General features: G+C 47.4%; 1 protein-coding gene across 1 annotated transcript in view; it reads left to right on the top strand.

Moving 5' to 3' along the window:
* Wnt5b (Wnt family member 5B) overlaps positions 1–9420 on the top strand; it is a 106599-nt gene extending 97179 nt beyond the window's left edge. Inside the window, exons 4-5 of the mRNA XM_036181474.1 lie at positions 1965–2257; positions 8078–9420. Coding sequence (XP_036037367.1) covers positions 1965–2257; positions 8078–8536 — 752 coding nt within the window. The 3' untranslated portion in view covers positions 8537–9420. The remainder of the gene's footprint in view (positions 1–1964; positions 2258–8077) is intronic.
* Positions 9421–14116: the final 4696 nt, after the last annotated feature.

The raw sequence follows: 14116 nt of genomic DNA, 5'->3' as shown, positions 1-14116 counted from the left end.
ATTGTGAAAAACTGATTTATTCACTCAGTGTGATCTGATTCCTGACATCACTGTGTAGTGCCAAGGTAATTGGGAAGTAGGGATCACTCCAGACCTTTTCTCTAAGATTCATTTTATTGTTTATTTATATGTACATATGTGTGCCTAAGTATGTGTATGAAGGAGCCGGAGGAGGGCATTGGATCCTCTGCAGCTGGAGTCACAGGGGCCCGTGAGCCACCTGACATGGGTGCTGGGAACTAAATTCCAGCCATCTCCCTAGCCTTCATGCCTTTTAAAAAAATACTTTCTTTTTAACAATTTGTTTATTTTCATTTTGTGTGCATTGCTGTTTTGCCCATGTCTGTGTAATGGTGTTTTCTAAGCTGCCGTGTGGGTGCTGGGATTTGAACCCGGGTCCTCCAGAAGAGCAGCCAGTGCACTTCCCATTATGCAGGCTTGGGGCAGTCACAGAGAGAGAACATTCTACCTGGTACAATATCAAGTCCAAGAGGAGTCTGTTGACCTGCCAATAACCAAATCTCTCAATACCCCATACAAGTGACCTTTGTTGTTTGTTAAAACAGCTTTAAGGGGATATCATTCATGTCATATACAGTTCACCATTCAAAACTGTACAGTTTAGTGGTCTTCAGTGTATTTACAAAATGTTTGATTGTAACCACTAACTCCAGAGCATTTGTATCATCTCTTAACTGTCACGTCTAACCCCCACCCCCAGCCCTAGGCTACAGCTAATCTCTGTGGATTTTTCCCATTCTGGACATCCCTATAAATGGGTTCAAACAATACATGACCTCTTCACTTGACGAAATTATTTAAAGGTTTATCCATGTCGTGGCATATGTTGGTACTTCAGTCTCATTAATATTTCACTGTGTGGCTAATGGCACATTGTCTTTATCCATCCGTTGATGATAATTGGGTTATTTTGTCCTTCCTCCTCGTCCTCCTCCTCCTCGTCCTCCTCCTCCTCCTCCTCCTCCTCCTCCTTTTTCTTCTTCTTCTTTTGTGTGTGGTCATTATGAATCATGCTGCAATGAGCATCTATGGGGAAACATTTGGACACATATCTTTGTTTCTGTTGGGCATATTTTTAGGAACAAAATTGTGGGGTCATCTGGGAACTCTGCTAACCCTTTCAGTTGCTGCTAGGCTGATTTCCAAAGCATCTGCACCCAATAACAATCTCATCCACAGTGCAACAGAGCTCGCGCCGGGGAGGTTGTTTGTTTGTTTGTTGTTGTTGTTGTTTTCCCAGACAGGGTCTCACTATGTAGCTCTGGCTGTCCTGGAACTCACTGTGTAGACCTGAAACTCACAGAGATCCACCTGCCTTTGCTTCTTCCTAAGTGCTGGGATTGAAGGCGTGCGCTGCCACCACCCGGCCCTGATGCTCTTGAATTGAGAGACATCGTGAGGCCCAGGGAAAATGTAGGACTGTTGTCTAGTTACTTTCTATGCCTGGCCTCTGCCAGGGTCCCACTAGACAGGGGCAACCATGAAGAGGACAGACACACAGATGTGTAGCTTGTGGGTGGGAGAGAAAGGTGTCTGAAGGAGAAGCCATTCTTACTTGGTGGCTTGTTCTGTTGATCTCATAATTTCTTCTTCGGTCTCATCCTGATAGTTCCAAATGGCCCGTAAGTTGTAGGAAGCCTACTCTCCCTCTCTCCTTACAGCTCCTCCCTCTAAGGAGTGGCTGTAGGGTCCCAGAAAGTACAATGGATTGAGTGTTGACCAGGCCTGGGGGGTGTCAGAGTAGAGCTGGGGCCAAGAGGCAGAAGTCAGAAGGGCCAAGGTCAGCCCACTGCAAAGAGTGTCTAACCCTCCGTGCTATGGAAAGGGCAGGCATTCCCCTGGGACGCTGGGTCCCACAGGGCAAGCCTCAGCCAGGCAGAGGGAAGGAGAGGCCATCGGCAGAGGAGAGGGACCTGCTTACCTTCTGTTGTCCCTTGCTGCAGGTAGCCGGGAGACGGCCTTCACCTATGCAGTGAGTGCTGCTGGTGTGGTGAATGCTATCAGCCGCGCTTGCCGAGAGGGTGAGCTGTCCACCTGTGGCTGCAGCCGGACGGCGAGGCCCAAGGACCTGCCACGAGACTGGCTGTGGGGTGGCTGTGGGGACAATGTGGAATACGGCTACCGCTTCGCCAAAGAGTTTGTGGATGCCCGAGAGCGTGAGAAGAACTTCGCCAAGGGATCAGAGGAGCAAGGCCGAGCCCTCATGAACCTGCAGAACAACGAGGCTGGCCGCCGGGTAAGCCATGTTGTCCTCCAAGGAGCTGAGTAAGGGCGGAGACCTGCACCCTGTCACTGAGCTGGCCCCACTTCTAGTATAATTGTCTTTCTTTCTTTCTTTCTTTCTTTCTTTCTTTCTTTCTTTCTTTCTTTCTTTCTTCTTCTCTCTCTCTCTCTCTCTCTCTCTCTCTCTCTCTCTCTCTCTCTTATTTTTTGGTTTTTCAAGACATGGTTTCTCTGTGTAACAGCCCTGCTGACCTGGAACTCACTCTGTAGACCATGTTGGCCTCGAACTCACTTATATCCGCCTGCCTCAGCGCGTGCTGGGATTAAAGGCATGCGCTATCACTGTCCGGCTATTGTCCTTCTTTTTAGGGGTTTGGAGTATTTTTGTTCGTTTGTTGATTGGTGGTTGTTTGTTTTGGGATAGGATCTCACTCTATAGCTCTGGCTGGAATGCACAATGTAACCCAGGCTGGCCTCAAACTCAAGAGATCCACCTGCCTCTGCTGTCTGAGTACTGGGTTTTTGTTTTGTTTTTGTTTGTCTGCTTGTTTGGTTTTTTGAGACAGGGTTTCTCTGTGTGGCTCTGGCTGTCTTGGAACTAGCTCTGTAGACCAGGCTGGCCTTGAACTCAGAGATCCACCTGTCTCTGCCTTCTGAGTACTCGAATTAAAGGCATAGGCTTGTATTTGTTTTTTAAAACAAGGTCTTACTTGTTGCCCAGGCTGACTTCAAACTCCTGGGCTCAAGATATCCTCCTGCCTCAGCCTCCCACGAGCTGGGACTACAGGTGTCCATCACACTCCTGACTACCATTTTTCTAACTGTATCACTTCCGAGGGACATCCATCCCTCCAGATGCACTGAGGTGCAGTGTTCGTCTTGGCCAGCCCTCCTCATGATGATTGGATGTTTAGGCCATTAACCCTAGCCTGGGAGAATGGTTTGTTATAGCATCAGGTGACCCTGGGCCTGACTCTGAAGAGCTGCTGTGAGCAGATACAGAGTCACAGCCCAGACACACTCAGGGGTCATGGCGGATGCACTCTGCACTGGGCGGTTTTAGGCTGGAGTGGGAGTGAGGAAGCACAACTCTCTTCTAAGCTTCGGGTTTAGTAGAAGATAAAACACGGGTGACTTGTCAGAGCAGTACATGCCTGGTTGTCATCATTCCCTGTCCTCTTCCATTGTCCCCACGACCTCTGGGGACAGCACGATGGCAGGTCTACCCTATACTCCTTATAGCTTCCTCAGATGGCACCTCTGAGCACAGCTGCCCCACTGTGGCCCATCACCCGTCTCTTCAGCTCTTGAATCCCCACTTCCTATCCTCTTTCAAGATCAGACATCTATAATCCCAGGTACAAAGGAGGCTGAGGCAGGAGGATCACTTGAGCCTTCGGGGCCAGGCTGAGTGTGGCCTTACCTCAAAAACAAAACAAAATAGGTCTGAGCTCAGAGGCCACCCAGACCTTAACGTCTTCCCCACACTTTCTAGGTCTCTTGCACCTGAACCTGAGTGGAGCATGTTACGCTTTTCTTGAGGTATTTCTCACCCTACTTTTCTCTGGTGAAGGTCAGTTACGCTGGCTATGGTTCTTTGTGACACCCTTTACCTGGCTTTGCACGGTCCTGCACATGAGTATGAGAGCAGTTTCTGTGTTGTCTCCTGATGGGTCAGTAGGAGGTCTACTTCACAGAACGAGGGAGAGGGGCAGTGTGCCAGCCCTGCTTTGAGCTCCTGTCTGGTACGGTGGCAATGTCAGGCAGCAGGCAGCATTCTGACTGGACTGAGGGTGGAGGGGAGATGTTGTCCCTTCCCTTCCTTCCCAGTTTGACCCTACTTTGGCTGGCCCCACGTTTTATTGCTCTTAATCATTTGTTTGCACTGGCCCCTTCTCTGCAGCCTTCCTCTGTCTGTCTGGCCCCTCGATGACCTCTTTTCCTGCCTTGCTCTGTCTGGTTCCCAGGCACTGCACACCTCTTCCTCAGCCCTTTGTCTCTCCCTCTGCCACAGACCGCCCCAGGGTGGGAATACTTGTCCCTCTATTTTTTTTTTTTTTAATCACTGTCCAAGGAACTGCAACCATCAATCACCACCTGGGACAGCGGTATCATGTTTAGCTTCCACCTCCTCATATGTACAGGAAGTTCTCCAGAGAGCATTGCCCAGTGGCAGGACTGAAAAGAGCCCAGACTAGTACTTTAAGACCAAAGTAAGCAAGAACAGCAACAGACTGTCTGCCTGCCATCTGCCATCTTGCCCACCAGCAGCGGTCCCATGTGCTTTGGCAGAAGCCTCTCTGGGCCCATAAGCAACTCTGGCAGCTTCCTCTGGACAGAGGGGCAAGACCAGCAAGCTGGTACTACTCAACCACACAAGGATATCTATGCAGATAAAAAGGCCTGCCAGGAGGTGGTGGCACAGGCCTTTAATCCCAGCACTCAAAAGAGAGAGGCAGATGGAGTTCTGTGAGTTCTAGGCCAGCCTGGTGTACAAAGCGAGTTCCAGGACAGCCATGGCTACCTATCTCAAAAAAAAAAAAAAAAAAAAAGCACTCAGGGAAAGTGGAAGCCTGTGTCTAATACTGGTGACATACTTGTCATGTACCAGATATGGTACTATATGTGGCCTGGGACTTTAATATTTGGGGGAGGAGGGAAAAAAAAAACCCAAAAGCAAAAACAAAAATAACACTTACCTGAGACAGGGTTTCACTGTGTAGCCCTAGCAAGTCTGGAACTGGTTATGGAGCCCAGGCTGGCCTTGAACCCACAGCAGTCATCTTGCCTCTGCCTTTTCAGTACTAGGATAATAGGCATTAGCCACCAAGCCCAGATCTTTAAAAAAAAAAAAAAAAAAATTGGGCCAGGCGGTGGTGGCACACGCCTTTAATCCCAGCACTCCGGAGGCAGAGGCAGGCACATCTCTGTGAGTTCAAGGACAGCCTGGGCTACAGAGCAAGATCCAGGACAGGCTCCAAAGCTACACAGAGAAACCCTGTCTCAAAAAACAAAAAAAACCAAAACAAAACAACAAAAAAGAATGACACAGAGTCTCTTCATGTAGCCCAGGCTAGCCACAAACTCATGGCAATCCTCCTCCGTTAGCCTCCCAGAGTGCTGGGATTACAGGTGTGACTACCACACTATTAACTGGGACTAAATTAAAAAAAAAATAGCATTTTGTCACCTTTTGTGGCTCTGCGGATCAAACTGAGGGTCTTACACATGCTAGGCTAATGTTCTAGCCTGAACTACAGCCCCAGCCCCACACTATATTAGTGTTTTTAGTAAGCAGGAAGGGCCTCACATTAACATTCCATTCTTTCTTCACGGAAATATCAGTAATAAAATATGAAAAAAAGAAGAAATATCGCAATTTCTGCAGTGCCTTCAACTAGGGCAAGGACAGGGTGGATTTCTAAATAGTGAAGGGAAACAGCGTTCTCCTTAGACTTGTGTGAGGGTCCCATCCATATCTGTGAGCTGGTTCCTCCCTCCCCAGTATTTATTCCCATTACAGACATTTGTCCTGTTCCCTGGTGGCTCAGCAGCTACTGTGTGCACAGCCAGAGACCCTTAACACTTCCCTTTCCACATCACTAGATGCTGCTTCTTCTGTAAGCCAAGGACCATTTCTAGAGAGGCAGGCTAGAACTCAGGCCTGTGATTTAGGCCAGAAGCTGGCTGCAGAGACTCTCTGTGAAGTTCCTGGTGAGAGTGGAGAGGGGAGCTGGGGGTGAGTTGTCCTTGGTAGTGTCAGGCCAAGTGTTGGTGCCTTTAATCTTGTGGGAAGGCCTCCCTCCCTTAACTGTGCTAAGCTAACATAGGCTACCAGGTTGGAATTCAGAAGTGATTGCGCTAGCTCCCTTCTGCATGGGCCCGATGGGTTCCCATGACTCTCTAGGGATTGTTTCTCCACAGAAAAGTCCAGGGAATAATTCCCCTTTAAGAAAACAACCTTTTAACTAGTCCAAGAGCGGCTAGTGACTGCTCTTTCTGGCACCTGGGGCAGTCTCTGCTCAGCATTGAATAAAGACACCATCCGGGAACTCTTGAGAAGAAATCTAAGGGAAACCCTGGAGAAATGAGCCCCGACTCTGTTGGAGACAACAGCTGTGGTCAGGAAAGTGTTCTGAGGCAGAGATGCATTTTTATCCTGCCTTCTGTAACATGGGACAGCTGTCAAGGCTGATATATCAGTGTTCTTCTGTTGGAAAGTACTTAGTGATCAGCTCTCTGCTCTACTCTGCTTTATAAATTTGATTTTGAAACAGCCCAAGTTCAAGTCCACTCCACAATGTTAAGATTCAGTGACTTCCAAAGTCAGTTTGTTCTGGAACAAATGCTCCTATGGGTGGACTCACCACCCTGCTCACTGGCATAGGTTTTACCTTACCCCATATTCCCAGACTCTCTTAGCCGAGTGTGAGTGTGAGGGGGGGTATGGGGGGGATCCCACTGACAGATGTGGTGGCTCCCAGGAAGTTCATGCTAACCAAATGTCAACCCTAGGATGGAAACCATTCAGTTTGGGAGGAATTTGGTAGGATCTGGGAGGACTTTGGGCTAACTTAGGCCATGATAGCATGTGCAAAAACTGAATCCTTTCTTTTCTGACTCATGTTCCATATTGTGCAAAAGCTAGACATGTTTTGTTGGGTTTTATCTCTTTGAAAATTGGATCAACAGAGAAAAATTTGAGCCAGGAGCAATGGCTCACATCTGTAGTTCCAGCTGCTTGGGAGACTGTGGCAAGATCACTTGAGCCCCAAAGTTTGAGAACAGCCTGCACAACATAAGAAGATTCCGTTTAAAGAAAATGGAGGGTGGGGTAGGAGGGGGCGGTTTGTAGCTCAGTGGGTGGAGTGATTGCCTGTCGAGCATAAGGCCCTGGGGTTGATCCCCAACACTGTATAAACTGGTTATGGTGATACCTGCCTACAGTCTCAACATTCAGGAGCTAGAAGCCAAGGATCAGACGTTCAAGATGTTCTTCGGCTGTGGAGGCAGTCTGAGGCCAGCATGGGTGATGTGAGAGTCTGTCTCAATGTAAATGAATTATTTTTTTTTTTAATTATAAGGGCTGGGAAGATGGTTAAGTGGGTAGACAACTGCTACCCACATCCAATAAACCCACTAGGGTCTCCAGGACTTATAATAGCTCCATGCAGTAAGGCACATCTGTAACCCCAGCACTCCTGCAGTGAGGTGGGAAACAGAGCCTGGAATTACCTGGCAGTGTGTGGGCCAGCTAGCCTGGAGCATGTGGTGAAGCAGCAGAAATTAGAGGGGCCAGCAAGGTGGCTCAGTAGGTAAAGCACCCTAGTGTGAGCCTTGGAACCCATGGAAAGGTGGAAGGAGAGAACTAAGTCTTCAGAGCTGTCCTCTGACCTTGGCGTGCACAGGAATAATATCATGAGAGAATGAGACAAGAGAGATCCTGCCTCAAAACAAGGTAGAAGTCAAGAGCTGACTACCCAAAAGTCCTCTGATGTCTATGGGAGCACCATGGCACGTGTTCACCCACTGTCTCTGTCTCTGTCTCTCTGTCTCTGTCTCTCTGTCTCTCTCTCTCTCTCTCTCTCTCTCTCACACACACACACACACACACATTTTTAAAAAGATATTTTTGAAGATTGATATTTGGGAGTACTGTAGGAAGGAGTTGGTTCTCTCCTTCTATCTTGTAGGCTCCAGGGATCAAACTCAGGTTGTCAGGCTTGGCAGCAAGGCCCTTCTGCTGCTGAGGTCACCGGCCCACCTCTCCACCTACTTAACCTTGTCTGTGAAGGAAGGCTGCTCCTTCTTACTCCTCTTTCTCCTCCCCCAGGCTGTCTATAAGATGGCTGATGTCGCCTGCAAGTGTCATGGAGTCTCCGGGTCCTGCAGCCTCAAGACCTGCTGGCTTCAGCTGGCTGAGTTCCGCAAGGTGGGGGACCGGCTGAAGGAGAAGTATGACAGCGCCGCCGCCATGCGCATCACCCGCCAGGGCAAGCTGGAGCTGGCTAACAGCCGCTTCAACCAGCCAACCCCGGAGGACCTGGTCTACGTGGACCCCAGCCCTGACTACTGCCTGCGCAACGAGACCACAGGCTCGCTGGGCACCCAGGGCCGCCTCTGCAACAAGACCTCAGAGGGCACGGATGGCTGCGAGCTCATGTGCTGTGGCCGCGGCTATGACCGCTTCAAGAGCGTCCAGGTGGAGCGCTGCCACTGCAGGTTCCACTGGTGCTGCTTCGTCAGGTGCAAGAAATGCACTGAGATTGTGGACCAGTATGTCTGTAAGTGACGGCGCCCACGCCTCCAGCCCGCTCCTCTCTGCCTCACAAAGTCTGTATTATATAAATCTATCTAAATATATTTTATATTTGTACAAACGGATGGACGGATGATAAACGAGCAAGAGAAGAAAATGGAGAGGAAGAACTTGAGTAAGGACTGGGTTTCGCTGGTCATCTCTAGCCGGTGGGAGAGAAACGGGCTTTTCCCTGCTTTCTGGCCAGAACTCTTCAGGACACAGGGGCTTGAGAGTGTCTATGCGCCATAGCCTCTTGGGAAGAGGCGCTGATTTAGATGAAGGAGATGGGCTTGTTTCAAATCTGCGGTCCTTTGGGGAAGATCTATGACCCTGGCCAGGAGACCCAGGGGCCCTGTGGAAGGTGAAGACCTGACAACCCCGACGGTGGCCCAGGTCTTCCCCAGCAAGGAGACAGCTTTAGCAAGGGTCCCAGTGCTTGCTTCTTTTCTCATCCGAGTACACACAGTTGCAGGAAAGGAAGGCTCCTTCCCCAGCACTAGGGAGAGGTCTCAAGTCACTCTGGCTGGTGACCGTAAGGGACCTACCTGTGCCTCCCTGGACTCCGGATCTGTGTTCTAACAAGAATGTCACCAGCTCCTGCCACAAGCTCCTAGGCCGAGAGAAAGATGGTCACTTATCCGGCCACACCAAGGAGGACATGAAGCGATCCTGGGTTTTGACTGGGGATGAAGAGCTTGTTGTTCCGCCTTCCTGCGAGGGCAGGAAGCTGTTGTTGCTGCTGCTGTCACTTCCTCTGTCAGGGAGGCCTCACGAACAACGGGGCATGCTGGCAGGCCAGCTCTACTGCCTTGTGTGCCCCTCATCTCTGCCCAGATGTACAGTGTTCCTCTGACATTAAATATCTTTTACTGAGGTTTCTCTCCCTCTCCTTATTTGGGTACACAATTATCTCTCATGATTTTCATTTGATAGTTTACTATTTTGGTGCTAAGGATGAAACTCAGGATATCCTGATGTTACAGGGTTTGTGGTCCCTGGGGGAAGACCATAGACTCAAACTAATTATAATTAAAGATTTATTTATTAGCTGCTAGCAGGACGAACACTCTCTGAGCCAAATTTGAGATAGCCTTGAGAAGGGAAACAAGGGAAGGATTTTTAAAGGGGAAAACCACAAGAAGACTTTTCAATATCTATGCAAGCAAACAAAAACTGATCTGTTCTGCCAAGTTAAGTGACCCCAAACAGTCTTTGGGTATCTACATAAGCAAGTTACAGAAGCCAGAAAGACATTTAGTCACATCCGAGTTAAGTAGGGAGAGACGGCTGTGCATTTTTGGGTAGAGATCATTGAGTCAAGGTTACTGGGAACTTATCTACCAGGGACTGGAGTCAGAGACAAATGGCTGGTGGATACCAAGATGGATAGCCACCATTTTGAGTAATACTTTTTGTAACTCTCTGATTTTAACAGACACTTTGAGAACTGAAGGAGCATGGAGGCCAGCATGCACTTTGGTATGTCATTTTTAACAGTGACAGGAAAATGGCTCCTTTGGTAGAAGGGAACTAGTTTCTTTGGATCTAACATTCTGGCCTTTTGTTAATGATAAGGGGCACCGTAGTCTCTTCTTCTGTAACTGCTTCTCAGCTGAGATAGGACATTGTTGTTAGGGCCCAGGAAGGCTGGAATGCTAGTCAAAGGCCAGGAAGGAACACATTCCATCTGGTTTGCTGTCCAGGTTCTGTGGACCACCTGGGGCTACTGAAGTTCCAGTGGCTTTGGAACAGTCTGGAATGCTGGGGTTCAAGCTGGTAGAAAATTTTGTCAGAAGCATCTGGTTTACATTAGCTTTCAGCAAGTCCAGAGCCTGCTAGTTTCAAAGGACCACCTGAGGCTGGTATGTTTGGAGCAGTTTGTAATCTTTAGTTAATTGGAAATCTAGACTAGAAAAAGAAGGTAAAGTTAAGGAGCTTAGGGGAAAATCTTAACTCCATTGATTAATGTAAAAGCTTTGAACTTTTGAAGTCTTATATAATAATAGCATAGCAAGAGGGAAAGAAATCTGAAACATTTTTCATTGTTTTATGTGTACCTTGAATCATTCTCTTAGACCTTTGTAACTTGCATTTACATACCTTAAATCACTTTCTCAGACCCTCACAACTTACTTAAGCTTTCATATGCTCAGACCTTTATATACTTTAAATTACTTTCTTAGACCCTCCATAACTTATTTTCTATAAGCTTTTCTATCCTTAGACCTTTACAGCTTGCATCCTAAATCTTTTCCTAGACCTTTATAAATGCCATTTTTTCCTAATTATTTACCATGCTATGCAGGCAGTTGATGATTACTGAAAGCAGTCATTGCTACAGTGAGTCATCAATATCATCAGAGATCTAAGAAAGATAAATCTGAGCAGGAAGTGTAATCCAAATGGCTCTGTATCAGTTAAAATGACAGACACTTCCTAAGTGGTTCCCTGGGCTCCTTCATGTTGGCCTTGGGGGCAGAGGTCATTGGTCTTTGGCAGTCAAACAGGACAGCATTAAGACTTTCATTGCCACACAGGGTAGCTTTAGCCTTCAGCTGCCAGACACAGAAGACCTGAGATTTTGTGGATGAAGAGCTTGAGAGACTGGCCTACCTTGGGAAGCAGAGAGAGACAGTTCTTCTCCACAGTTTGGGTAGGGTCCTGATGGTAGGTGAGCCATGTGGTAGTTCTTTGCCAGCAGTTAGCATTACCATAATTCAAGTGGAATCATTTGTGTCCCGTGCCCCGTTGTCTTATTTGGAGGAGACCTTAGGGTTGCTTCTAGGAGCTGGCAGTTTTCTCTATCATGGGAAGCTTTTTTTTTCCCCATTTATAGTTTTCCTGTGTAGTCCTGGCTGTCCTGGAAATCATTTTATAGACCAGGCTGGCCTCAAACTCAGAGATCTGCCTGCCTTTGACTCCCAAGTGCTAGGATTAAGGTGTGCAACCTCCACACTTGACCACATGTTTTGGATTTTTTTTTAAACATTTTATTTATTCAGTGTGTCTTTCACATCTTGATCCCATTCATTTCCCTGTCCCATCACATCTGCCTTCTGGTCCTGCAAACCCTGCCCCCAAATAAAACGAAGTCTAAGAGAAGAAAAGAAAAGAAAAAGGAAAAAAAAGTCTCATCATGGAAGCTGCAGTGTGACACAGTGAGTCACGCCGTGAACCCCTTTGTCCATATATCTTTATTTGCAAGTGTTCGTTGCAAAGAGTCTTTGGTTTGGTTCGAGGACTCTGGCTTCTGCTATACCATCGATGGCTGGGCCCTCACTGAGACTCTTCTTGGATATCCTGTTGATGTCCTGTGTCATGGAGATCCTGCAACTTTGGGTCTGTGGGTCAGGCTCCTTCACATGCTCCAGCAGATCATAGATGGGGTGGATGTTGGGGTGGGCCAATTCATAATCCTGGTTGTGGACCTAGCTATAGGGTTGGTCAGCCTGCCAGTTCTCCTCTGGCATCCCCACCAGGATGAGCTCTTTAGCATTGCCCCAGCTAATTCACCCTTGTATATCAATGAGCGTTGGAAGGGGCCAGTTCTCCTGCTTTCACGCCTTCAGGGGCCATTCTCCCAATTGCTGCAGCCCATGCCACCACAGGTCAGCTCTCCCTTGGGGAGACATGTAGGGACAGCTCTCCCTTGTTCACAACCTTGGGCTGGGTTACCATACCTCGAATAACAGGGCCAGCTCTGCTGTGTGTGCTACCTAAGCAAGGGGCAGGGCCCGCCTTCCTGAATGCTGCAGCTGGCAGGGGGGCGGCAATCTTGCTCACTTGTTGCACACAGTAAGGGGTGGCGGGGAGGGGAGGAGCCCCCCACCACCACCGCATGACAGACAGTAGTGGGGACAGCTCTCCCATGCTCACAACTTCAGGGCTAGCTCACCCACACCTCTGCCAACAGAGTTGGCTCTATTGTGTTGTCCAGGCAAAGTGCAGGGCCTGCTCTCCCACTCTTGGGACCTCAGGGCCAGCTCTCCCACCTGCTTCAGGCATTGGTGGTGGTGGTGGGAGCATATATTGTTTTTAATTTAAAATTTTTAGCACAAAAATCATCATCTAAAAATCCACCCTAATCCAAAATATCTCAGAGATCTGTTGTCTTCTTAATCTAAAAAGGAGGTAACAAGAGCTGATTTTGAGTTACATAAAAGCATGCAATAGCAAATCAAGATTACCTAGGTATAGGTTTTTAACTATTAACGGTTATGTTACAAGTTTTAAACTAATTTTTTTTTTTTTTTGGCTTGGAACTTGACAGGTTCTTCTGGCCCCTCACCCCCACCCCCGACAATGATTTTACAGATCCCAAGAGAAAGAGTTTTGAATAACCATGACCTTGAATAGGGGAACATTTTTTTGTAAACAAGAACCAAGAAAGGGGAACAGGTCAAAGAGCTGGACATTTTTAATTACATGTAGCCATCCTAATTTTATAGGAATCCTTTTTTGATTAAAAGACTTAAATAACATGACAGTAGCAAATAAACTTACCATTTGTTGTAAGAAAATTTTCCTAAGGGGGTGTGAAGCAATATCTGGAGTCTTTACCCAGAATATATAACAGTATTCTCATTGTTGCATGGGTGGACCTCCTCCTTAGTCTTAGTTCTTAGCCCATATACCACAGTTTCCCCAGAAAACTTTAAGGCCTCATGCAGTGATGGCCTATTTTCATAGGACCAGCTGGGAGAGGCAACTGGGTGCCAACCGAAGGGTCGATGACTTTGCCTATCTCCTTCATCTGAAGAAATATTGACTTCAAGGAGTTCAAGCTGATCATTTTAAGCAGGCATATCTGGAGTTATTACTAAGAGATTTTAGAGAGGATTTGATTTTATCACCAATTTGTGTGTGTGTGTGTGTGTGTGTGTGTGTGTGTGTGTGTGTGTGTCTGCAGATGGAGGCAGACAACCTGAAAAGCTTAGTAAGTATTTTTCTTATGCAGTCATTCAGTTGCAGAATAATGTAAGTATTAAACAAGACTATAAAAATGACATATTTACAGGAACTCAAAAAATGTTGGCATCTGGTTGTTTTGTTTTCTTTATGGATTTTTGCTTTATAGATTTTTAACCATATCAAGCTTATAAATGTTAAAGTACAGAAAGTTTATATTATAGCTGTTTTAAAGCACGCAGTATATTTCTTGGGCTGTTTTGTTTGGTTTTTTTTCTTTTTGTGCTAGAGTCAGATGACCTTCTGACCTAGAACAGGGATTTTGGAGGAAATACTTGAACAACCATGCTTGGATCAAGAGAGGGAGGCCATACCCCAACTCCAGAGCCAGCTTTTTAATAACATTATCCATACCCCAAAGACACCTGAGTCCCTGCAAAACTGAACCCAGTGATTAGAGGAAGAGACCAGAAAAAGCAGGATTGAGAGAAGGCTAGCTGGATGTGGGCTAGCCACGGCACTGTGGTAGGAATAGGCGGTGTGCTAGGGGGCTTATGGTGCCTGGGAGGGCTATGAGTTGAGAGTGCCTGTATCACCCCAGCCCGGCACAGGGAGTGACCAGAGCTGCCATGGTCAGAGACAGGAGCCAGCTAGGAGACAGAA

This window comes from Onychomys torridus, chromosome 3, assembly GCF_903995425.1.
Source record: "Onychomys torridus chromosome 3, mOncTor1.1, whole genome shotgun sequence".
NCBI lineage: Eukaryota > Metazoa > Chordata > Mammalia > Rodentia > Cricetidae > Onychomys > Onychomys torridus.
Note: the sequence above shows the minus strand (reverse complement) of the source record. Positions and strands in the feature narration are given on the sequence as shown.